The 26459-nt window shown below is 42.0% G+C and overlaps 1 protein-coding gene across 1 annotated transcript in view; it reads right to left on the reverse strand.

The window, feature by feature from the left end:
- DOCK8 (dedicator of cytokinesis 8) overlaps positions 1 to 26459 on the reverse strand; it is a 185015-nt gene that overhangs the window by 108035 nt on the left and 50521 nt on the right. Inside the window, exons 4-14 of the mRNA XM_088476605.1 lie at positions 25750 to 25821; positions 18288 to 18408; positions 17573 to 17785; positions 15347 to 15432; positions 13938 to 14004; positions 13544 to 13693; positions 13215 to 13295; positions 10280 to 10439; positions 8862 to 8998; positions 8336 to 8423; positions 5009 to 5171 (exon numbers count right to left, since the gene is read on the reverse strand). Coding sequence (XP_088332731.1) covers positions 5009 to 5171; positions 8336 to 8423; positions 8862 to 8998; positions 10280 to 10439; positions 13215 to 13295; positions 13544 to 13693; positions 13938 to 14004; positions 15347 to 15432; positions 17573 to 17785; positions 18288 to 18408; positions 25750 to 25821 — 1338 coding nt within the window. The remainder of the gene's footprint in view (positions 1 to 5008; positions 5172 to 8335; positions 8424 to 8861; positions 8999 to 10279; positions 10440 to 13214; positions 13296 to 13543; positions 13694 to 13937; positions 14005 to 15346; positions 15433 to 17572; positions 17786 to 18287; positions 18409 to 25749; positions 25822 to 26459) is intronic.

Raw genomic sequence — 26459 nt, forward strand, 5'->3', positions numbered from 1 at the left:
CCCTAGTGCCTAACCCTAACCCTTCCCCTAACCCCACTACTCACCGTTGGGATGCTGGCGGTCGGGATCCTGGCGCTGGTAAATATTTATTATATACATATTTAAGAATGAAGTGTGAAATGCATTTATTTCTGATAGGAATATTTGTGTCACAGGTTATTGGTCCTTAAAGTGTAATCCTTTACTACAATTTCAACATTCTGTATATCCCTTTTAGGCACGAAACAAAATACTGTGTGTGGATTAGAAATATGCACTTGATGCCAAGTAGGGTGAAGTTCACACAGCCGAGTGCATATTTTATCTTGCTCTTCAATACATTTAGTCCCCATTCAGCAGATAATTTTCACGCAGACAAAGCATAGCACCGAGTAACAATAAACAATAATGAAGAGAAATAGTTTTGGTTTTATACTGATTCATTCCTCTCCAGTAAGGAAATGGTTTGAGAAGTACATCTGGGGCAGATTCTGAGGTGGACACAAGTGGTAATACGGACAGTTCTCAGAATACTGCGCATTTGTGCCAAAGCAATAAATCGGCAACTGCGCATGCGCCAAATCAGGCTTAAGCACGCGGATAGTGGCCCTCATTCAGACCCACTCGCGGCTGTCCGCTCGCAAGTGGGTCGATGGTCCGCACTGCGCATGCACACGACGGAGGGAGCTCCGTCATGCGCATGCGCGAGATGCGACGAGCGAAGGACTTTCCTTCGCTCGGAGTGTCTCATCAAAGGGGGCGTGCTGTCGATGTTGACTGACAGCACGCCCCCTTTGGTGGGTGTGCCGGGGGCGTGCCTGCCAGACGGAGGCATTCCCAAGGGAACGCCTACCGTCTGAAGCCGGCCCCACTGACATCACTAGTGATGTCAGTGGGAGTGATTTTGGCTCTATCAGACCTCAACCGCAGGCTTTTGCTCGCAGTTTCGATGGTCGCGATGGTCAAGACAATCGCGACCATCATCCCGCGCGTATATGCTGTTGGTGGTGACCCCCAGAGGACGCTCCATATTAATGGAGGTGGGCCCTGATTCAGAGCGAGCGCTCTGGTCAGAGCGTCCGGCTCTGAATCAGGGCCAGTGTTCGCTAGTGCATACGGATTAGTACATTTGGCAGTCGGAACACGCTATCCGTTTTTGGGTGGTGACCATGCGGTCACATGGAACTGATCTATCTCATGGGTGTGTCACGGGAGTGTCAGACGACTTCAGAGCTCAGTCACAGAGTGCGAATGGAGATGGGACGTCTGTTTTAGTTGAACCTTTTGCACCCAGCATGGGGCTGGTGTAAGTCTAATGGTGACGGCTGCATATGTAAAAACACTTCACAGGATCCGCTTGCACATGCATTTGCTTTTAGTGTACACAGATGAATTCCTACATTAGCAGACATCCGCTGCTACAAGGAAAAGCAGCCGCAAATGTGTAGGATTAGGAATCAGTCCCTCTTCTCCACCGCTGCTCCTCACAAATGATATATTCCACAGAGAGAATTTGTAGGTCTATTAAATTGCTACAATTACAATGTGTAAGAGAATCCTGGAATAATTGCTCAAACTTTAGTACTGTGCTTGCACGGCACTCAAGCCCACCACGCCATCAGGCTAACTCCAGCAGTTTTGTAACAGTTACAATTGAAATCTGCTGACATTAGATTAATGACTTGGCAATGCGGGAAGGTGATGTATTTTTTATCCACATGCAGAATCCACCCCCAGCCTCCATAGCGGGGTCATTTCAGAAGCACTTCATAGTTGATTCATAGTTGATTGCAAGTCAATGGCAATTACGCTTGCATTGTGTACATGAAACCAAATGAAGATATTTACCCGTATGCTGAATTTTATACAGCTATGCGACCAAGCCAACCCTATCCATATGCTTGTTTTCATAGTCGTCATCATCATGAGCGCACACTTGCATCAACCCTATCCTTGTAGTGTAAGTAAAGTTTCCAAGTAGGCACCGTATTATCCTGTATATGTTCCATAGCTCTACCACTGGTTTACCTTACATTACAACAGGTTCAGCCTATAATCATCAAATCCTAAAATGTAATCTACAAGGTACCAACTACAGTAACTTATGCTTTGTGGTGTATAAGTTCCCATCCTGCCTCTATAAGAACAGCTTGCCTGGAGACCCTTTGAACTATTTAGCACATTATTTATGCTACATTGCACACCTTCAGAGTCTGAAAGTGTGCAATATAGCATGAATAATGTGCTAAATAGTTATTTGACCTGCCAGATGCTCAGATATGAATGGTATTTGGTACAATATCTAAGCCAGCTACATGATAACAGCTTTCTAAAGACCTGGTAAAATTGAATTGTGTATTTCATCTAACTATACTACACTGACATGCCTGTAAAGCTGAAAAAGAAAAGAAAAAGAGAATCTATAATAAGGTCGAGTCTCCCAAATCCAAAATGCTTGGGACCAGGGGTATTTTGGATATCGGAATATTCCGTATTTTGGAATAATTACATATCATAAAGAAATATCTTGGGAATAGGACCCAAATATACACACAGAATGCATTTATGTGTTATATACACCTTATACACACAGCCTGCAGGTAATTTTATACAATATTTTTAATAATTTTGTGCTTTAAACAAAGTGTGTGTACAGTGAACCATCAGAAAGCAAAGGTTTCACTATCTTAGTCATGCTAAAAATATTCCGTATTTTGGAATATTCCGTATTTCTGATATTTGGATATGGGAGACTCAACCTGTATATAGTTACAGATGTAGTTGTTTAAAAGTAGAAAAAGACCATTCAGTGAATCACGTAAATTACCTCATGCAACTACAGTAAGCATATCAGCTAGTGTTAGATTGTGAATAGGACTCCTCTATAATTACAGTAACTTCTAACAGGGTAACATTCCCTATGCCCAAAGTTGTGGCACTCTTCCGGTATGGGTTATTATTTCATATAAAGCAAATGAAAGTTACATTATTACTGGAAGGTTTATTTCAGTAATATTGGTATCCTACACACTATACCCCCAAAATATGTAACTTAAATATTATCTCCAAATTTTCTAGATCCACGTTGCTTCAGAAAACCTTGCTTCACACTCACAATATGTATACTTATTTTATTCCCACTTGGAGAATAGTGAAACATAGTAAAATCCTCTCGTCGGTACCAAAATAGAGCAACATATGAGGCACAGTGTGGGAAATGTGGTTAGGCCCTCCTGCCAACATCCTTATCATCCTCTGGAATTGTAAAATATTTTCAACTGCTGTCAAGGTTGTAATTGTTTTTGCTTTATATTTCTGTCAAATTCCACGTTCTCTTGTTTTTAACTTGGTATATACAGTATGCCTGCACGTGTCTGATCATAATGCACTGGTTATTTTTTCATATATGTATATATTTTTCTTTATATTAAAATGTTTTAAAGATGTTTGTATAATAATTGAATTATACACCTATCCTGTTTCTTTGTAGCAATTTGTAAGACTTTTAATTTATTTGTCTCCACCCCAGAGCAACAAATCAGATTTCCAGTTTGGAAGATAAAACATATGGGGGAGATGTCTCAAACCTTTGAAAGTGATACAGTAAATTGGAGACGTTTCCCATAGCAACCAATCAGCTTCTAGCTATTATTTATCTAGCATAGTGCATGAAATGACAGTTAGAGGCCAATTGCTTGTTATGGGCAACTTCTCCACTTCATCACTCTTGAAGGTATGATACTTGCATCTCCCCCATATCTGTATGCTTGGTTTTATAGCCTTCATCATTACTAGTGCACATTTACATATATGCAATCTCTGGTGTAAAAGATCTATCTGTCAACAGGTGTATTTATGAGTACACACAATTCTGCATAGCCAGCAATTCCACTGACACGCCCTCAATGAACTATAGCCCATTACTACCCAGTTATGCTCCTCCATTCAGCAAGTTGAGATGTGACTGAATAGAGTACAACTCTGCATTGTCTGTTCTCATGTATACAAGATATATTTGGCAAACCAACTTGCGTTCAACACTGCATCAGTCCCATTATGTGTTCTATTTTCATTGTTAAATCTGCTTCATCTCATAATGGAGATCATGTATAGACCAAATGGAAGACAGGTTTTATAAATGAAATGTTCGTTGTACTCGGTCTGTGTTTACTTTGTGTAACTGTGGCTCTTGTTTCATGTTCAGTGACAGGGCTGGATTAAGGTTTCTGGGTGCCCCAGGGCAACTAACTTGTGGGGCTACTGTCAAAAAAATAAGATATGATGGAGATGTTGTATAATGGGAAAATACTCAAAGCACCACAAATGTGTTAACTAAACTGTAGTGTCCCCAGTTCACATTATAACACGCTGAAAGCTCAGATCACATATGCCACAGTGCCCCCCATGCTGGTGATGTAGCTATGACTGGGGTTCCACACTGTGTGCCCCACAAGTGCCCCAGCTGGCCAGTTGTTAATCTGCCACTGCTCAATGGAGTGCTGTCATTTTATTAGTGAGTGTGGGTAATATTTGGGTATATATATTTGGTGTGGGTAATATTTGGGTAATATTTGGGTATATATATATAGGGGCATACATCTGACTGCTATATAGCTGTTCCTTGTCTTGGTGTTACTTTTTTTAAAACTTGGAAATACAGTTAATTACACCTAAGATATTCTCCTTCCATACTTTCTCCAGTAGCGTAAGGACACATGGTTTTACTTTCACCATACTATATTTTACTTTTATTCCGGAGGAAAGTGTTCTTATGGGAAAAAGCAGTTACCCTGCACCCAGGCATCTTTACACAGGGTGAACGACTATGCAAAAGAAAAGGACATGTTCTTTTTTAATATGTTCATGTTAGTCAAGTGTTATGTAAACATGCCAGTGGTCATGGATGGCACTTTTTATTATCGGGATCGATGCTCATCCACGCAGGTGAAGGCATCTCCACTCCAACATAACGCACCATTTTACAGATTGCTACAAATAAACTTAAGTGGCTCATAGGTCTGGCTCTTACCTGTAGACAGTATGGGGGACATAAACTTCTTTAACAGGATATTCAAGGATCTCTTTAGTTGGACGTGTTCGACCTTCAGGAAAGGGCTTGACGGGAAGAAGTTCAGGAGTGAGACACCCACTCATCCCATCACATGCCGGAGAGATTTCAAGTTTCAGTAAGCCTTATGTTGAAAAATAGATCAGTTTATCATATATTAAAGTATAATCAATGCAATTTATAAATAATTTGAGTAGAAAAAAAGAAAATGTGCAGAAAATTATTTAACAGCCTATTAAAAATTAATGATTTTTTTTCCCCTCCACAAAGCACAACTCCAAGAAAATGCAGGAGTCCTAGGGATCAGTGAAGCAATTGATTTAAAAAGGATAAAACACAGGAGTAAATGAGACCATGATTTTATGCATATATACAGGAATGTCATAGAAAATGTTGTTCATTTTACAGTATTCAGTACAGGTCACAGGGAGGAAGTATTTCCCTTTGTCCTTTTATTCCTCTGTGATAGAATTATTTTCTTTAGAATATAATTCATTAGATGTAAGCTCTCATAAGAAGGGCAATCCTACCCTATGTTTTCATGTCAGCACTTATTTTGTATATCATATGTCCCTGATTTATGTACAATACCTTCCTCCTAGACCACATCCCCTCTCACCTACTCTGGTCTCTTCCTCTTGACATATGCTTATACAATGCCCACCTGCTTAAGCTATCCCTTTTGTCCGGTATCTTATCTTTCTCCTTAAAAGATGTCCTGGTCTCCCCAGTCTCAGAAAACCTTCCTTGACCCTTCTTCCCTCTCTAACTACTGTCCCATACACCTCTAAATTCCTCATCTCTTTCTCTCCCCACATCCAGTCCAGTAATTTCTACTCTGCACAATATTTAAAAAATCAGGCCTTTCCTCACCCTTGAAGCCACTGAAACCCTTATACATGTCAATATAATCTCTTGCATTGAATACTGTAACTTATTCCTCACTTGGCTAATGATCTCCTACCTCTCTGCCCCACTAGTCTATCCTACCCATTTCGTTTTCCCCTTTTGACCTTACGCTTCTGCTGACCCTCTCTGACAATTTCTTCACTTCATCCACTTTGGTCTAATAATGAGTTTACCTGTCCTCCTCCCTGACCTCCTCCTCCAATGCCCAGCTCCTATAGTAGGAATAATCTCCCACATGCTCTATCAAAAGTGCCTTCAAAACTCATCCCTTTACCCTAGCATACCACCCTTCCTCCTAATGCTACAGCCTCTGCAATCCCCTACTGTGCTCCCCTCTACATTTGCTTCCACCAACTGCCCCTATCATGGGCATCGGAACGGGGGGTGGGGGGTGGTACAAGGGTATGGCCCGCCCCCCAAAAAAACATTTGAAAGGAGCGGCGGCCGTGGACGGTCAGGGGCTGTGCTTTAGAGCACTTTGCTGCAGGGCCCCTGCACCGCATGAAGGATGAGGTGTATTGTGTGCTTTTTAAGTTGAAAACACATTACACCTCCTTCTCGGTTTGGTGCCGGGGCTGTGCAGCCTATTGCTACGAAGCACAGCCCCTGACCATGCGCGGTAAGTGAGAGGGAGGGGGGGGCGCGGGAATTTTTTTTATTTTTTATCCCCAAATATAAAACCGTTACAACGCCCCTGGCCCCTATAGAATGTAAATTCTTGCCCTCTCTCCTTCTGTGGTCTCTACCTGAATCTTTGTATTATAAGTATGTTATTATGTATACTTGTATATAAAAGGAAAGGTGGGTAGCGGTTGGTGATATATTTAGATACTAGCAACCCGCCCTTTCTTCGAATGGGAGCAATTTTGAAATCACGGCAATAGTCTTATTTAACGGAGCATTGCCTTGTAGATTACATTAGTCGTTTTTCCTCCTGACGTCAAAACAAATAGATTTAGTTTTGACATGACAAAGAAAAGGGCCACGTAAAGTTGTCCATGAGAAAAACAGTCTTACTTCGGTCAACTCCAGACAGGTTATGTGTCTTTCTCTGTGCTTTATTTATTGTCATGCCAAAGCAGACTCTTACCGGGAATTGGACTCGTTTGAAATTAAAGAACCGTTTTTCACATAAATGAATAGGAACGGTAAAATAAAAAAAGGGGGAAAAACTGAAATTTCTGGAGAAACCGGATAATACATATCAATCTCTCCATGGTATACAATAAAGTCCATCGTTGTGATATATCTTTAAATGTTTAGGCAGCGTGAGCCAAGGAAGCGCTCGGATGTCTGTTATTTCATTGACTTGCTTCACTAAAATTATCACTGCTCAGCTCCCTTTTGTCATACATCAATGTTTCATATACCTAAGCCTTCCCCAACAAATGCTCTATAGAATAGTGAAAACTGCATCAAAATTCGTCCGCTGGTTCTCGAGAATAGCCCAAACAATGAGAAATAGGGGGGTGCCAAAGCATAACCATTTGGCGCAACCGATTCATCTCACTGCAAGACTAGCGGTATGCAGGACGAGAACATTGTTTATGCTTTAATGCATGTTATTATGGTTTGATCTCCCATATACTATGTTATTTTGTTCTATCCAATATGTATGGCAACAGAACCTTGTGGTACCTAATAGATAATAATAATAATACTAATAATAATAATAATAATAATAATAATAATAACACAGCATGTCCTGTTTTCCCCTATGTATTATATGATTGTAAAACACCCACCAATCAGAAGCAGTTTCAAACACAAACCACAGTATTTATAAACCTACAGCTTCGAAAAATGTGCAACTAATGCAACTGATGGTGGTTTTGAAAGACACAAACTGCATGTGGTTTAGAACAAATCCCATGTGGTTTGTCAATGAATAAGATAAATATTAATTATATTAAAACAGTAATGAATTAGGTATTAAGACAGTATATTAACTTATTTTTTAAATTCTAGCTGTTAATTAGTCTTTATTTATAAATTGCTAGTATACTCAGCTGAACCATGGTTACTAATGTAATGCATTACATTGTCGAGCATTTTATAATGAACCATGTTATGGCGTTGGTGGATTAAACAGACACATTAATGCTATTTAGTAAAGGTAATTTAAAAAAAACCAACACTAACCAAAACCTAACAACCTAAAATTCAATAAAACAATCTAATTTCTCCTCCTATTTTACAGTACCTCATTGGTACCCATCTTAATCAGTACTTGAGTTAGTCAGTTACTCCTTAATTGCACAGAACTAAGGAATATGCTCAGAATGTTGAAGATGAAACCATAATAACTATAAGATTAATATTCTTTAGAGAGAACAATGCTTACTGTAGCGTACAGCTGTACAGCACTGCTGCCCTCACCTGGTATACATTTTGTCCGTCTTTGCAAGGATCTCTTATAATCTGCTAAATGCTTGAATAAGTCTTCATCACTTAGTCTGTCTCCTTCCTAAAACAAGAACAATTAGTAGACGTTACATGCCAGTTGTATTTATCATGCACTTTTATATCTAATAGTACGTATATACAATACTTTTGAGCATTGTATGAAGCTTTAATTATAAGGGAATAAAAATGTATTACGAGAATGAGTTGCATTTGTAATCTTTCATTGTATATATTTATTGCTGGATCCCTTCAAGTTATGTATGGTAATGCATGCGATTTGTAGTGTGTACAGGATATCCCACCACATGGGTTCCAGTACTCATGAAAGCCAGTATAGTAATAAAATTCCTTTCATGCAGACGTTACCATGGGAGCTCTGATCAGATCTTTAGTTCAAAATGCTGTAAACTGCTACATAATAGTATCTGTTTACAATCATATGATGAACTAGGTCTTTTACCAATGAAAATACAAATACAAAGAAGGGTAGGTCATTCACCTGCTTGAAGAAGATGTTGTGTGTGATTGTGGTAGGCTTGAATGGTGATGTTGGGCCATCATCCATTGTGTTTCCTCTATCAGAAAATCTTCTTGCAGGGCCCAATGAGGATCTTCTCTCACCAGTTGACGTCTTACCTTTGTAAGTAAAATATATTAATCTACAGCTAGTGGATTCACTATATGTATATGTATATATGAGATTTGTTAAGCAATGAAAACTTTAGAAGCAGAACTGCCAATACCCCAACTGTGATGCGGAGTGAAATACCGAAGGAACTGGAAATATTGTAGTGACCATAAAAATTACAACATTTCTCTTAACAACTGTAGATCTAGTAAAAGTGATGCTCTGCAAGAAACATAACTGTGAGATTGCAGATGTATTAGTTTCTATAAGAAAACAAATTATGTGCCTCTCTGACATAAAGGTCCATTACTAAGCAAAGAGTAATAGTGTACTATAATGGAGCAACTTAGAGCAATTCTATTTCTATGATACATTTACAGAAATTGGTCAATAAAAACAGTGTGTACCAGTTTGTTTTTTATTAAAGTCTGCCATGTATATATATATAAAAATATAAAATATGCCCCTCCATATGACTGAAAAATGGCATGTGAAGGCAAGGATAGTGGTAGCACAAATATTGGGGGCTCTCAAGCACCCACAGCATTGGCTCCTTATATATATATATATATATATATATATATATATATATATATATATTGTGACAGGATCACTGGTAAAGTGGTCTGTGACAGGGACATTTATCCCAGATTCCTGTCTTATGTGTTTTAAATCCCCAGGAGAAAGTCTGCAGTGTAGCAGGCTTGAGTCTCGGCTTTTTGAAAAGCCGGTTTGGGACCTGGGGGTTGTGGGTGAGAGGAGAGGGAGGGCTCCACCCATGGCCACTCCAGGTTTTGGTTCTCGCAGCCTGGTAACAGGCTTGATTGGGTTCCCACCTGAGGGTGGCCAATATAAGCCTAGTGTGTTGAGGGCTGATTGTCTCACCTGGGAGAGCAGGCAGGGAGTTTGCTCAGAGACACTTGAAAACCTATCTGTAAGTGTTGTGCTGTGCCTTGGTTGCTGGTGAGGGCATTAGGCCCTGCCAGATTCTGGTAGTGAGGGAACTACCTGTGAAGTTAGTGCCCCGACAGGGCTAGGATTTATGTTTATGTTTTCTTTATGTTGTTTCTGACATTGTACAATAAAGACTGGCGCCGACCAGCTTGTACTCGCATCCAGACTGGTGTGCTGCTTCCCTGCTGCTGTGTGTGTGTGTAAGGAAGGAGTCCTCTACCCAGGAGAGGGACCCCCTAACCTAACTGTGTCACAATATATATATATATATATATATATATATATATACAAACAAACAGACACACGTCATAAAGTGGTAGTGTGCTAAAACATACCATTCCCATTTTCGGGTTCAGGGGCTTCTTTTTCCAGTGTCATAACATTAATGCAACTGAGGAGACTAATTGGTACCCAGGCAAACGGCATACGATATTTTCCCAAACGCTGACAAAAGTTCTCTGTCTGAGCTTTAAGCTTTTCTATTTTTTCTTTGGTCTGCAAAAAAGTATAAAAAAACTTAAAGATATCCTTTTCTAAAGCAGAATTTAGGTTACAGTGCTACAATGAACTATAAATGTTTCCTAATATATTTTTGTAACGCATTTCGAACGTAACATTTCCAGGCCTAGAGGCGGCAATTGATTTTTGTCAGAAAAGCTATTGCTGGTAATACCACTTTCAGACCAAAATCGTGGGTTATGAACCAGGTCAAAGTACACGTTTTCAAGCCATGTTACAGCAGCTTGGACCGCTTTCCCACTGCACGTTGGACCCGGGTTATTCCAGGGTTGTCCCCTTTACAATGCACCCGTGTCTACCCTGCATGTCACTCCCTTGAGGTGGGCCTCTGCATCCACAACCAATTAGTAGTTTTTAAACTTGACCCGGGTCAAATAACCCGGGTTCCCTCTTTCAGGTTGCAGCTTATCTGGGTCAGTCCTGGGAATAACCCTGGTTACAATCACCGTAGAGATCCTGGGACACACAACCCTAGTTGACCCTTTCACACCAAGTCAGGACCCGGATTCAGTGACGTAACAAGGAGGGTGTGAGGGGTGACACCAAGGTGCAGACTCCCCCTCACTGACAGGAGCCGGGTGGCTGGGTGCTGCACTGTAGTATTAAGTGCAGCACCCGGCTCCTGACACTGAGGGAGTCGGCCAGCACTCCACGCCGATACTTCCTGCACCCCACACTCTCTCCCCCCAAATAATGGCATGGGGGTTCGGGCCACGCGGCCACGCACCCTGTCTATGTGGCCACGCCCCCTTTTCGGGAGCTCTCCCCGCACCGCGGCTCGGTGTGAAAGGGGTATAAGAGAAGTAGTATACTACACGGTGAATCTGCATATTAGTTCTATGCTCAGTCTGTCCTCTCAATGAAATAGTTGAGAACTAGAGTTATAGCAAATTGCTGACTGACTGTATATTTTAAAGTAAACCACTCACTTAAATTCTGCACAGCGACAACTAATTAGTATTAATGAAACGTCTATATTATAAGGAATATGGCATTCACTATTGTAAAGTCTGATGATATTCAAGGATACCATGGATTTATGCATCCTGTATAAAACATGCCAGGTCAGCCAGCACTCTTTAAATATACTTATATGGCTGCATGTCCCATCGCGACTGCCAGTACTCATAAAACGTAGCTGTATAAAGAACCTGAACTCCATCTCAATTTCAGCTGATTTCTGTGTTTATTCCATGCAATAAAGACACAAATTCTGATTGCATTGCACAATGGGATCATATCGGCCGAATGAATTATTAAGCACCCGCAGGGATAGGGCCTCTAAATGGAGCACGTTCCTGCAATGTGCCGGGATTGAAATAACCTTAGCATACAGGTGTTGAGAAGAGCTTCAGAGCTTTCAGAATGGGGGCGGGATGTACTACGCATCGCATTTCGGATGCGGTACATCCCGCCACCTATCGTGGACATACTGGCATTAATAATGCTGGTATATACCTAGAATTGTGATTGAAGAGGTGACTTCTGGGTTTATGACCCAGAAGTCCCTTCTAAGTATGCCACGGGGAATGCTGGGAGGGATCTGATTGGATCCCTCCCAGAACACAACGCAGAAAGAAGCCCATAGGCTTCTAATGGGTAATGCCATCTATACAAAATAATGCATACGGAGCTTTGTTTATACGGGGAATGCGGACACATTTTAGCCTTAGTATATCATGCCCTGGGACTAAAATTTTCATGGGGCACATATATTAAGGTACCCAATTTTCCCATGGGAATTCAGCTCCGTACTGAACAGGCAGATTGTATGGGGGAACCTATCATGGTGCCAATTGCTCCTATGAGAGAACCACTAGGCAAATATACCTATTAGACACACCATGAACAGTCTAACCATTTAAACATGCTAAGATGGGACATTAAGGATAACGCTGTCCCTTAGAGGGCTTAATGAGACCATGGGATAATACTCTCTGTCTGTAGGTTGTTATTGTTGCATATTTATTATAATTATTGGGATATATCTATATTATTACATGCTTGCTACAGATCTGTTACCTCATTGACTCTCACTATCTTTAAGGATGGGGCTATCATGCTGCACTGAGTTATTGTGTCAGGTGACGAATATGTTGCCTATTTTGTATTTTTTGAATTACATGTGCTTCTTAAGCTGGGTACACACTATACGATGCATCGTACAATATATCGTTCCAGTGTGGATTGGAAAGACATATCATACACATCGTATAGTGTGTGGGCCTCCTACCCGTCATTCATTGCATCATCCCATTTGCTGTTCTGCACGGCAGATGGAATTATGCAATTGAACGACGCGGTGCTGTTAAATGCAGCATGTAGCTATACATTGCGCCTTCATACACCGGATAGTGCAATGTGTTGTTGCATCGCTGGGTCACAAAGTTGTTTGGTGTGTAGGTGTACCAAGCTTTATGGTTCACGTGTATATGTTATTCATTATTCTGTATGTTATTACTGTAGTATTTTTTGGTCTGTGTATTTGTAACCATGGTGATGGGCACTGGGTGATAACGTCATATACTTGCGCATCCCTGGATTTCCGGACGTCGGTTGCACAAGTGCTGGTCTGAGGGTTATAATGTAAGCTGCTGTTTATTGTAACTTGTGTTGTTACATTGCACCATCAGATTCATCCTGCTATTTAATGCAAGTGCCGATATCTGAATGTTTATATATAAATGTATATTTATTTATACGCACTAGCCAGTACCAGTAATGTTACAATTGTAGTGATTAGTGATTTACCTTTCCCCCATCGCTCTCTTTTAACACCATGTATGGTTCAGAACACTCTGAGATATCTCCTTGTTGAAGAACTTTTTCAATCTGTAAAACAAATAAAAAAAATCAATCTGTAAGTAAATGCATAAATGCTGCCAATGTTTTTGATAACTAAACAAATTTATCAATTTTTAAATTGTTACCACTTTTTCAGTTGAAGATAACCCGAGAACTCAAGCCAATACTTTCCACAGATGACACAGTCTCCCTAAATCCAGGATATATGATATTGATCCTCCAGACTGAATACAAGGTACAAGAAGTGAGGACACACAGAAGTACACGATGCTTACCTTAACAACTAGGAAGATATCTTGAGAGGGATAGGTAATGGAGAACAGCGCTGTTCTTGCTTGGCTGGAAGGGGCTACGCTGGGTGTGTGAGCCCGCAAATAGTGCTTGAATGCCTCCGAATTCAAATCGCAATGAAAATTCTCAGAGATCTAGTAAACAAAAGACATGACATGTGAAGCTGCAATAGTCATATTACATAGAAAGTGTTTTTATAACAAATGATCTTTTTAGTTATTTGAAACTTGGAAAGGTGTTGGTGGTACATAACTGCTAAGTAAAAACTGACTGTGTTATAAGGAATGGAAGCCATTATAAATCAAACAAACAATTCAGGATGTTATGTGAAAAGCAATGATGTGCAGAATGTTTCAGCATGTAATGACATTATATTACCTTTTTTCTTTCTTTGGAATCATAAAGTGCAATACTTGCAAACAGTGGCTCAATGTCAATGTCAAATCTGTTCATAAAAGAGAGGAAACACTTTTGCATTATATATGAGACAATATTTTCCAAAGTACAATGTGCACAGTAAACATAATAGTAAAAGTAAATATATATTAAAGAGGGATTAATGAATACAAATAGACTATAATTATTTATAGAACAGTGTTACAGTATATGAGGGCTATTTAATAAAAGTTTTCAAATGTTCAATTCTGCACTGACACCACAGCAACAAACTACACTTTCATGGTTGAAAGCTGGTCACACACGTTATGGTAAATAGGTAAAGCAGAAGCACAGCTGGCAGACTCTGCAGTTTATAAAATAAGCTACAAAGTCATCACACCTTGTTTTATCACCAAAGACTAAAAAGCACATTAGTCTCTGGAAAGTGGCACAATAGTGAAAAATAACTTTCAACATAGATGCAGGCTGCCTATATGATTGTTACCACAATTGTATCAGTTGATTTAGCATAAAAGGTGCCAGGAGTAGAAATATACGCCAAAGCATATTTTATTTAAATTCCTATGTGTTTCATAAGTGATCAGCAGACAATAGATAAAAAGGTTCTCCCTAGTTTGAAAGAGAAACAGGTATATATTAAGCTCATTAACATATTTCTCCTTCCATCATGCATTACCCGACTACATGACTGTTCTTTCCTTGGCCTCTTCCCAATACCTCTCTGGCTACCATTCCTGTGGCCAATGCATCTAATTGCTAATGCACCAACCTTCCACTTGCCCCACTCTACCACATTCTTCTGTTCCCTTCCTCTCCTAAATTTATTTAGCGTCAACTGTACAAAATCTATGCCGCCTCCATCCTGACACTCACACCTGATCTGGGATGTTCTGGCAACAGACACAGGGGTCTATTTACTAAGCTTTGTTAGGCGATAAAATGAACGGTGATAAGGTACCAGCCCATCAGCTCCTAACTGCCATTTTTCAAACACAGCCTGTGACATGGCAGTTAGAAACTGATTGGCTGGTCCCTTATCACCATTCACTTTATCTCCTAACAAAGCTTAGTAAATAGACCCCACAGTGTTGTCCATGCTCTACTGCAATATAAATCTGTTTTTAAAATTGGTTTTCATATTGGTATAGTTATAGTTAGTTAACATTTTAATGGAAAAATGCTACAGGATATAGATCTGAAGATGTCAATAAATATCACCTAGACTCAACCAAGCAAATCATTAACGGTTCCTACAATGAGGCAGAAAGACACTAAAGCATTACAATAATAACTAAAGATAAAGAACCCATGTTCTGTAGCAAATCAGTCTCTGGAGCTTTTGGAGTCAAGGCATGGAAAGAAGGTGACATAATACTGCAATATTGTACTTCAGAGTATGTAGCTTGACCATGATCCTGTATCCCATGTGTTCCTTTGGGCAATCTGGTAAAGGGCGAATTTCAACAGCATCTTCCTAAAAATGATACAGTAACATATTATAGTAATGTGCCAGCTCCCTGCTGCTTATTGTGAGTGTTTTAATCACTATTGCAGCAATGTATATAATGTCCTTCACTGTACTGTAAGTTACTTGTTTTTAGTTTTTGTTCACTTATTAGTTTTATGTACTATGTAAGGCACTGCGGAACACTTGTGGCGCCATATAAATAAAGGATAATAATAATAATAATAATAGTAAAACTACATTGGAAATATATAAAAAGCCCATATGTAACTTTGTGACAAAATAGCTGTATTTTAATATCATTTAATAAATATACAACAGTTAACAGTACAGCTGGTTACACACTACGCGGACTGGAACAATGTATATCGTACATGTCATATATCGTATACATATACATCGTATACAAGTGTATGCCCGATTGCGCATTCAAGACAGTCGTTCACCGCTTTGTCCCTTCTGCTGTGCTGCATGGCAGGTGGTATAATGCAATGAACAACGCCATGCAGTTACGTGCAGTATGTAATGTTACACTGCATCGTCGTACAACTGATCATGCAGTGTGTACGGCACACGTTATGTATTGGTACATCACATCATTCTGTCAGCTGGGTCACACATAGTATAACTGCCGGAGCCTGGCTGGAGCTCACTCATGAGCTCCACCTTTGGATAATGGATAATGGGAGAGACGTCATGACATCTCTCCCATTGTGCAGAGTGGTCTTGGCTGAGGAGCGGACAGCGGCAGGTGCGGAGTTTCAGGTAAGTTGTGTTTGGTGGGGGTTTTTTGTCTATGTCCTATATATGTAAGGGGCACTGGCACTGCATAAGGGGGGCCATTACTGGGGGCACTGCATAGGGAGGACTACTACTGGGGGGCACTATATAAGGGGCACTATTGGGGGCACTGCATAAGGGGGACTACTACTGGGGGCACTATATAAGGGGCACTACTAGAGGCACTGCAGAAGGGGGGACTACTACTGGGGGCACTATATAAAGGGCACTGCCTAGGGAGGACCACTACTGGGGGCACTGTATATGGGGGACTACTACTGGGAGCACTGTATAAGGGGGACCACTACTGGGGGCACTGTATAAGGGGGACCACTACTAGAGGCATTGTATAAGGGGCACTACTGGGGGCACTGTATACGAGGCACTACTGCAGGGGGCACTGCTACTGGGAACATTGCATAAGGGGCACTACTACAGTGGGCATTGTAAGAGGGGCACTACTACTGGGGGCATAAAGGTGCATATGGAATGGAAAGGAATGTTCCCAGAGTGACGAGAAACGGTGGTGTCATGTTGACATGCCCCCATTTTCTATAACTTTTTAACCATAATAGCACAAGTTATCACATAAATAATAATAGCAATGCTAGGCGCCCATCACCTGCGCCTAACTGAAAATGGGGATGTGGCCTAATTACCACGGCCCACGCCCCCTAAATGATGATATTTAGGAGAGTGCCCCTATGGCACGCCTCCCGTTAACGTCAGGCTGGGAGCTAGCCCAGCACCATGTCAGTAGCTGGGCTGCCCCCAGCTCTCTTCCTGCACTGACTGGATGCCACGTACATGCGTGACGCATCCATTCCAGATGCGGTGGTGGAGGTGCCCAACCTCCCTAACGCCCGCGGGTTGAACTGCGGGGCAGTGCCAGAAAAACTGGATTATCCCGCTGAAATCGGGAATGGTTGGGAGGGATACGCTCCCTACGGGGCGGCGCCTTTGTTCTAGTGCATTGGTCCAACGTGCCTGGAGCTGGCCCTGAATCTACTACATAAAGCAGAAAAAGCTTTTTGATCCAATACTTTTGCAGCCTATTAATTCATTCATTATGAGCCAGTGCCTTGCTCATATGTGTTCATGAAGTACCTCAGTGATGTAACTGGAGTCTTTTGCAATGACTGACAGCATTCTAATGAATATTGGTGCATCCCACAAAATGGCTGCCTCCATTGTCAATAAGTAAATTAGACGGCCTTTGAAAGAGCTATTTTAGGTATACTAGGTCAGCTACTGTATCAGTTCTAGTTCACTAATAATCAAGTACTCTTAAATACTATTCTGAATAAAGGCTGGTTTGGCATCTTAACAGACATTCCATGAAATGTGTATGTAAGAAATATATTATCACCTCATCCATTGGGGGGCAGAGGGCAAAAAACTCTGCCTGTCTGTTGGCTTTGCGACTTTCCTCACATTGCTTCTCCAGTTCCTCTACACTGGAAAGCTGGAGAACGTTCTTCAAACGGCTTTCTGGATTTAATCCTCGCAAGTCAAAGTCACAGGAAGTGAGTGTCGTTTTTGCAGATTCGCCAGGCATCCCAGAAATAACACCTGCTTCAATCTAATTATGGTACACAACACACGCATTACAGGCAATATAGGGACATATATTTATGGTGTATTGTCAAACTAGTTACAGGACAGCAAAGATATGTATTAACTTGTTTCCATTTTTTTTTTGTCAATGCCTATTCGCTGGTGTAGTAAAAAAAACTGATAATTAAAAAGGAGGGCATAATGAAAGTTACCTACAATGCAAGAATACTACTGTACACTGTGAAGAACATGATGGTAGAGGGACAGGAGATAATGATACAGTAGAAGGAGACCTGACAAAATTTAAGCAAAGGAGAGTAATATAAAATAATTTAACTGATTTTAAAGGAAGATGCAATAAACTTATTTGTTTTTCCTGGTAAGCCTTCCAGGTGTAGTCAGATAGACCAAACTAGAGGAGGGGGTTAGAACACAAAGGTGTGGGAAATTTCTGAATGAACTAATTAATTGATCCAGAAGAAAGGTTAACTCTGGACTTCCATATAATACGGTTCATGGAAATATACCTGTTCATTTTGTCTGAATTCTGCTTCATCTGACTCAAATATCTGTTTTTGAAGAGTTTTTTGGAAGTCTTTTCTAGACCCACTTCTGCTAAAATTGCTTGTGCCAGAGTTTTCCTGGTTCCTAGAAGAAAAAGAGAAGGGTCATGGTGTCTGAAACAGACGGAATACTTTGACAAATTGCTCTTCATAAACATATTGACTGAAATTACCAGTAAATTAAATCATAAATACGTCTATAAAAATACATGTACTTTCATAATGACCAAACATCAAACAAAGATGCTCATTTACATGTACAGTGCAGATGCTGCTGAGTCACACAGCTAACAGAGTTTGTGCATCAACAGGTAAGCATGGAGGTCAGGATGCAAAATGTAGTGTTTTCTGATGGGAAGAGCTGGGCAGATCAAGGCTGTTCCTTGCTGGGGGCAGATTAGGTCCATGAGGCTTCCAAATTTTGCATCCTTATGGTACAATGGGATTTTGTTTTGTGGCCCTAGAATATTGAAATAAAGTAAAGGGATGGAGAATGTTTTCTGGGCAGTCTTCTGAGGAAGGAGGCAGACATTGGGCCACATCCTACACTTTCAAAGAGCTCCATTTAGCAGTATTTTAGCAGAACATTTAAAGTTTTAACTTTGTGGTACTAAAGTGGTAATAATTTTGATTCTGAAAATGATATTTATACTGTTAACACAGGTAAATCCATAATCCTTCAGTTCCATGGGCTGGAAAGCGGCTATAGACCTGCACACGCGCAAAGTGAGTGACATGTAGTCAGTGTTTGGGGGAGGTAACGGATGCATAACTTAGCCATTGCGATCTCCTACGCAGCATGAGAGCCCTCTGCATGTCAGGAGAGCTGCCGATTCTGCAGCTGGTCAGACCTGCTGAAAGGGCAAGATGGCCGCTCGATGTGCGCCAATGTTACCGATATTATGCAGGTAAGCAATGTCATACACATATAAGAAGGCAGATGTCGGCGTCCTTATGCTCGGGCAAGCTTTGGAACTATTAACATATTTTCGCAGCTGCATTCCGTGTAAAATCGCAGCTGCGATCGCATTAGCGTCCGTCTCTGAATCAGGCCCATAGTGCAAGTGTGAATTTATTTGTGGTTCAGAAATTAGCCTTATTGTCTCACAGGTCCCCTTCAGAGTGCTCTTATAACTCCCACAGAGCAATATAATATAGTTTACTGACAGATAAATGGAGCAAGGAATTGAAAAGGAATGAGTTGGTCTTTATTAGCTTCAGGGATGTATCATATTCTGCTGTATATGTTATTTTTTGTTGTAAATTAACTAGTGCCAAAAAAGCTGCAAAACTGAAAGGGCTTTTGTTGGACGTGAAGTGCCCATATTAGCAACAGAAATTGGGGCATCAGGTTAGTTCGCAGACTGAATTAGTAGATTGCGACACATGCTGGTTGTAAGAGTTCTTGCACTAACACAACTATAATAAAAATATAGCAGTATTGTCCATGGGCGTTAGCTACCATAGGTGCAAGGGGTGCAGTTGCTACGGGGCCCAGAGCTGTGAGGGGCCCATTCTCCTTGTCAAAGTTACATATGTTATATACATTTTTCACGATTGGGTGGTACATAGGTGCTCTTACAACCGTTTGCTATGGGGCTTTCAAATATCTAGTTACACCCCTGGACTCTTCTCTATCCTAGCTTGACTGGCATGACCACTGCAGTACTTACAAGACTGTACCAGGTACTGGCTGTTGGTGCAAGGCTTTGCATTGCTGGTAAGCAAGAAAGAACTAGAGTTTGTGAAGGTTTCATCAAGATACTTAGTTACCTCTGTATTATACCTGGCACGCTATCCCTTCTGCACCTGCTGTCATGATCTTTATCTAGTTCCTGTGTTCTATTTTAGACTTTCCTCTTCTGTTTGAACGGTTATGCATGAAGTTTCTGTGAGATATTAATTTCTTCCTATTGTAACCATACTTTATTTCATTACTTGTTTATATATATTAAATTGAATTTATGATTACTTACATCTCATTACTTTGTTTTACAGTCATATTCCCATATATTAAATATTCCTAAATACTGTAAAAACATAGGCCCTCATTCAGAGCCGTACGCTCTGAGCAGAGCGCACGCTCTGAATGAGGGCCGGGCTCCATTTTCATGGAGCGTCCTCCTGGACGCTCGTATAGCTGTGGGTCACCACCCACAGGCTATACGAGCGTGCATTTTGATGGCCGCGATGGTCGTGACCATCGCGACCATCGAAATTGCGAGCCGGAGCCTGCGGTTGAGGTTTTCAACCGCAAGCTCCGGAGTGATTTTGGCTCTATCAGAGCCAAAATCACTCCCACTGACATCACTAGTGATGTCAGTGGGCCGGCTTCTGACGGGAGGCGTTCTTGTGGGAACACCCCCGTCAGGGAGGCACGCCCCCGGCATGCCCACCAAAGGGGGCGTGCTGTCAATCAACATTGACAGCACGCCCCCTTTGATCGGACACAACGAGCGAAGGAAAGTCCTTCGCTCGTCGTGTCTGGCGCATGCGCACGACGGAGCTCCCTCCGTCGTGCGCATGCTCAGTGCAGACCATCGACCCACTTGCGAGCGGACAGCCGCTCGCGAGTGGGTCTGAATCAGGCCCATAGTTGGCAACTATTGTAGGGGGAATCCTAGGTTTTAAATATTTATCACTAGAAAAGATTTAATTTCAAAATGCTGACGGACTGCACACTACAGTTGCTCTTACTGCATATATAGGGTGTCACCACAAGAGATAAGAATGCGTTTTTGCCAGGAAATGAAAATCTTTTCAACCATGATCATTTGAACTATCATTGATATAAAACTTATGTTTTATATTGCAAACTGTAGTTGCCTATTAACTAAATTGTGAAGGTTTTGAACTAACAGCGGTAAGAATGTGCAGCAACCAGTGAGCTTTAGCCACTTAAATTATGTTACACCAGTAATTCCCAAACTGGGTGCCGATTTTGACGTTACTGTACATTTAGCATGTTTTAGTGAGTTATTACACCATATATGTAGGTGCTTCTTTTATGGTAGTTAAAGCTATGCACAGAATTGTTGGATATAACAGCAGAGATGGCCTCCAGGTGGCAATATTAAAAAATATATTACATTGTAGGGCCGGCTTCACAATTCATTTTCATTGTTTTCTTTGCTTGTTAAGCTGGCTCTTGGCCTAGACTATAAACGTTGTCATCACATCAGATCAGATTAACTGACTGACCAACTAAATGATCATTCGGATGACTCCATACACTAACACCAGTGGCGTCCCTCCCCACGGTGTCACCCGATGCGTGACCAACCCGCGTGCGTTGCCTCGTGGCCCCAATCCCGTCGTTCCATGTTTCAATTGGGGGGGGGGGAGTAAAGGAGGTGCGAACTGTCTGCGTTGTGTGCCGGTTCCCTCACAGTGGCCCTGATTCAGAGCCGGTCGCTCTGACACAGCGGTCGCTCTGAATGAGGGCCGGTCTTTTTTTTTTTTAGAACGGCCTCCTGGCCGCTCGCATAGCTGTGGGTGACCACCCACAGCTATAGCGAGCGGCCAGGAAGATGGTCGCGATGTTCAAGACCATCGCGACCATCGGGCTTGCGATGAGACCCTTGCGGTAGGGTCTCGTTGCCGCAAGCCTCAGAGAGATTTCGGCTCTAACAGAGCCGGAATCTCTCCACTGACATCAGTGGGGCTGGCCCCAAACGGTAGGCATTCACATGGGAACACCGCTGTTTGGGCAGCCACCCCCCCGACACTCAACATCGACAGCACACCCCGTTTGATGCGAGACCCGGAGCGACGCATTGCCGGGTCTCGCGCATGTGCACGACGGAGCCGGCTCCGTCGTGCGCATGCGCTCTGGGCCACCATGGACCCGGTTGCAAGCACTCAGCGCTTGCAACCGGGTCTGAATCAGGCCCAGTGTCAGGAGCCGAGTGCTGCACTTAATACTACAGTGCAGCACTTGGCTCCTGTCACTGAGGGGGCGTCTGCACCTTGGTGTCACCCGACACCCTGGTTCGGCCCGCACCCCTCTTGTGACGCCACTGACTGACACATTTTTCATTAAATATGCCAGATACTTCAAATACCCATACACTTGAACAGTTTGAACAACAGTTAGAAGCTGATTCGTTGGTATTTTATCTATCAACACTTCATCTCTCTCTAAGGCTTAGTATAACTCGCCCTTAAGGTGGGTACACACCAGACGATGAGCAAACAATGCAATGGTCGTCCAGATTTCCCTTGAACTCCCGGACAAATGATATAGTGCATAGACACTGTGCAATCTTCCAAACGATATATTATGAGTCATTTGGTCGTAAACTATATAACGTTTACATATCGCCTGGTTGTCCGGTAGTGCGTACACACTGCACGATTTGCGCAAAATCATTAATGATGTTGTCAGATTGAGCTGCATGTAGGGGCGACCTGAAGATGCAATAGACGGCGCCACGGGAGCATGCATAGTACGTATACACTTGACGATTTGAACGATTTGTCGTTTCAGTCTGTCGGAATCAGGCAAATCGTTGAAAAAAATATTGTCTAATGTGTACCCAGCTTTAGGGGGGAATTCAATTGCCCACGATCATTTTTCATGAGAGAAAAATGGGACTTTACCACAGGTTTTTATTTTTTCGGGCAATTCAATTAACCCCCATTTTTACCGCACAAAACGTTCCCCTGTTTTGGGTGAAAAAAAAGAGGATCCGGGATAAGTTCCCGGGATCCATGTGTTTTCGTGATTGCAGCCGCGAAAAAACGGCACTTATCGGGATTTTTGCTTCACCTGCCTCCAAGCAGGTGAAAAAAAATCCCAGATGGTGCCGGCTTCCTGTCAGCAGCCCAGCTGCTGTGTGCTGGGCTGCAGTGGGACGAGGGAGACTGCTGTCGATGAGCAGCAGTCTCCTCTCCTCTGGGGGTGGGGTTGCGACCCCCCTGGATCTGCCCCTGGCTGAGGGGCTTATAGAGCCCCTCTCCTCAGCGCGGCCGTTTTTTTCCTCTTTTATTTACAGGGACATGGCCACGTCTCCCACGGTTAGGCCACGCCCCCGATAAGTCCTGAGTCTTCGGGGCTAATTGAATTAGCTTGGGGAATTAATTTGCCGGCAGTAAAGTACAGCAGCTAATTGAATTCCCTCCTAGTATTTTAAACTTTTAGTCTGTACAAGTGCTGATTTGCTCAAGAACACCACAAACTAGTTGATCCCATCAAAACTTTTAAGGGGGTAAGGGGCCACAAGTTTTTAATTTATTAATGGCAGATGCTTGTGTCGTCTATCTCACTACTTTTATCTTCTGTAGCAAAATTAGCATATTATAGAACAAAAATTATACATCTTAAAATGAGAAAGTATGAGAAATGTAAAGCAGACAAATATTGAATTGGAAACTACTGCACAGACCTGGAAATGATCAAAATCAAGACTTTGGGCCGTATTCAGATAGGTGCGAAAAGCCGTTTTCGGCGATAAAGTATCGCGAGTGATGTAATTTCGCCATGTGAAAAGTTTCCTTCGTATTCAATGCTGGAGACTTTTTGCCGGTGCGGAAACTCAATGCAATGAAACCGGCGAAAAAGTGCAGAATTGGGGTTTTCTGGTGCAAACTTTGGAAACACCCCCTGCACCCTTTGGACAGTCCCCCAAAGGTGAACTGAGTCAAAAAATTTTAAAAAAATACTTTAGATCACCCCACAAAAATACTTTCATTTTGGGGCGAAAAAGTCCAAAGTTGGGGGACAAAATTAAAAACTAGCAAAATAGACTACAGGGGGGTCCCCAAGTTTGCCCCATGTGTTTTTAAGTTTGCAGGTGGTTGTGGAAGGTGGATTTTTTAAGTTTTTTAAAATTTCACTTTAGCAACTTTAAAATATGCTAGCACCCATTTTCGTGTACCCCAAGTTTGCTGGGACTATTTATTTTCTGCAAAAAAACTGCTAAATGCTATTCTTCACCACTTCTGCAAAGATGCTAATTAGCAGCTATTGAGAGCATTTAAGTACCCCAAATACCTTCAGCAGGGCTATTCGGGGGTATCTCTAGTGATCCCCAATGTCAGTGCATCTTTTGGGGGGGTGTCAGGCTGATTTCCCCAAATCTGACAGCACTTTTCGCCAGGTCCGAATTCGCCGATTTCTAATTGAATACGGGGATAAGCGGGGACGAGCGCAATACTTTTTCGCATGGAAAACCAGCAATGTCACCGAAAAGTCCGGCATGCGAAAATTACAGGACTTTTCACGTCTAATTGTATATGCCCCTATAACACAAATAAATTAAAATGACAAAACTACTTTGAAGAAAGGCAGGTATTTCTATATACTATCTGTTATAGGTAACTGTGTGTGCTACCTATGGATGAAATTGTAGGGCATGAATACACATAAAATGTGTGTCTGGTATATCCTTAAACATGGAGAGAAGCTAAACAAGTTAAAGAGTCAGCGACAATCTCAGTGTCGCCCTTACTCAGCATCTTGTCCCCTTGTACCTATGCAGGGCCGAAACTAGGATTTTTGTCACCAGGGGCAAGACAGTAATTTGGCGCCCCCTATGTAATTCCCCCTGCAGTAGTGCCCATATTGTAATGCCCCCATAGTAATGCCCATATGTTAATACCCCCATAGTAATGCCCCTGTAGTGCCCACCATACAGTAATGCCCCTGTAGTGCCCATGCTCCCATATTAATGCCCCTGTAGTGCCCATGCTTTCATAGTAATGCCCCTGTAGTGCCCATGCTCTCATAGTAATGCCCCTGTATTGCCCATGCCCCCATAGTAATATCCCTGTAGTGCCCTTACAGTAATGCCCATGTAGTGCTCATGCCCCCACAGTAATGCCCCTGTGGTAATGCCCCTGTAGTGCCCATGCCCCAATAGTAATGCCCCTGTAGTGCTCATGCCCCATTAGTAATGCCCCTTATTGCCTATGCCCCCATAGTAATGCCCCTGTGGTAATGCCCCTGCCCCCATAATAATGCCCCTGTAGTGCAGCTTATTAAAAAAAAAAAATACTTACCTTGAACCCCGCTCCTGCATCCAGCGTCGCGTCCGGTCCGCCGGCTGGTCCTTGGAACTATGGGGGAGATGTCATGACGTCTCCCCCATAGTGCCCGTGGGGAGAGCCGGAAGCTGGAGTTCGGGAGAGAACTCCAGCCTCCGGCTCCGGCTACACCGCGTCGCTGTAGAGAAGGAGCCGGGCGCCCGCTGGTAATAAATATTACCAGCGGACGTCCGGCTTGGAGCCTCTCTGCAGCGCCGGGCTGGAGGTCACTGGCACCAGGTATAGCGGCTCACCCGGTGCACGTGCACCTCCAGCCCCCCCTAGTTGCGGCCCTGACCTATGACATGTATCTAGAAAAGGACCAGAAGACTTGTACTGACTCAGTAATCCAGATGATGCCATACAAAGGTTTTGTAATCTCACAGCTATATATACTTACTTTCTGTTGACAATCAACCAAGCTCGTAAATATGTCTCAATACAATCTCTGACATGTACATCCAGCTCAGCCCTGGCAAGATAAAACATGAAAGCATCAATATGACATTAGATGAGTAAGGGGAGAACCAGAACCACCATTTAATATCTGCTAATCTGTGTTTGTATCACTTTATTTTCCATGTTATTACTGCATTAAGCAGGCAGTGGACTGCACATTCTTTTACAAAGCATCTGCTGTCTCTGCACAAAGCACTAACAAGTTCCATCTTGATTAAGATGCTTGCAACCAGGAATGTCATTGTGCAACTGAACATTTTTCTGTACAAAAGGGACAAACATACTTGTATGGACAGAGGGAGTTGCACAGATCCCTATCAAATCTTGACAAATATACATAAAAAAAATAATAAAACATGTACTGAAGGTACAAATGTGTTTCTGGACATTGTCATGACTTGCTGTCTAAACTACACAACAAGAACTAATAGTATAATAAACAATTTTGCATAATAAATCTGATTTATCAATATGAGATGTAGACATTTTGGGAATCTGTGTGTATTTATCAGCATTCAAGAGTTATACCTGCTACAAGCATGCACAAGTGTATATGTTTTTTTTTTAATCCTGTATAGTCCCATGTTGCATGGCTCTTCTTTTGTATCTATAAGCAGTTTATAAATGTTATATACAATAAAATACTATTTA

This window comes from Taudactylus pleione, unplaced genomic scaffold (genome assembly GCF_031769625.1).
Source record: "Taudactylus pleione unplaced genomic scaffold, aTauple2 ptg000190l, whole genome shotgun sequence".
NCBI classification, from domain to species: domain Eukaryota; kingdom Metazoa; phylum Chordata; class Amphibia; order Anura; family Myobatrachidae; genus Taudactylus; species Taudactylus pleione.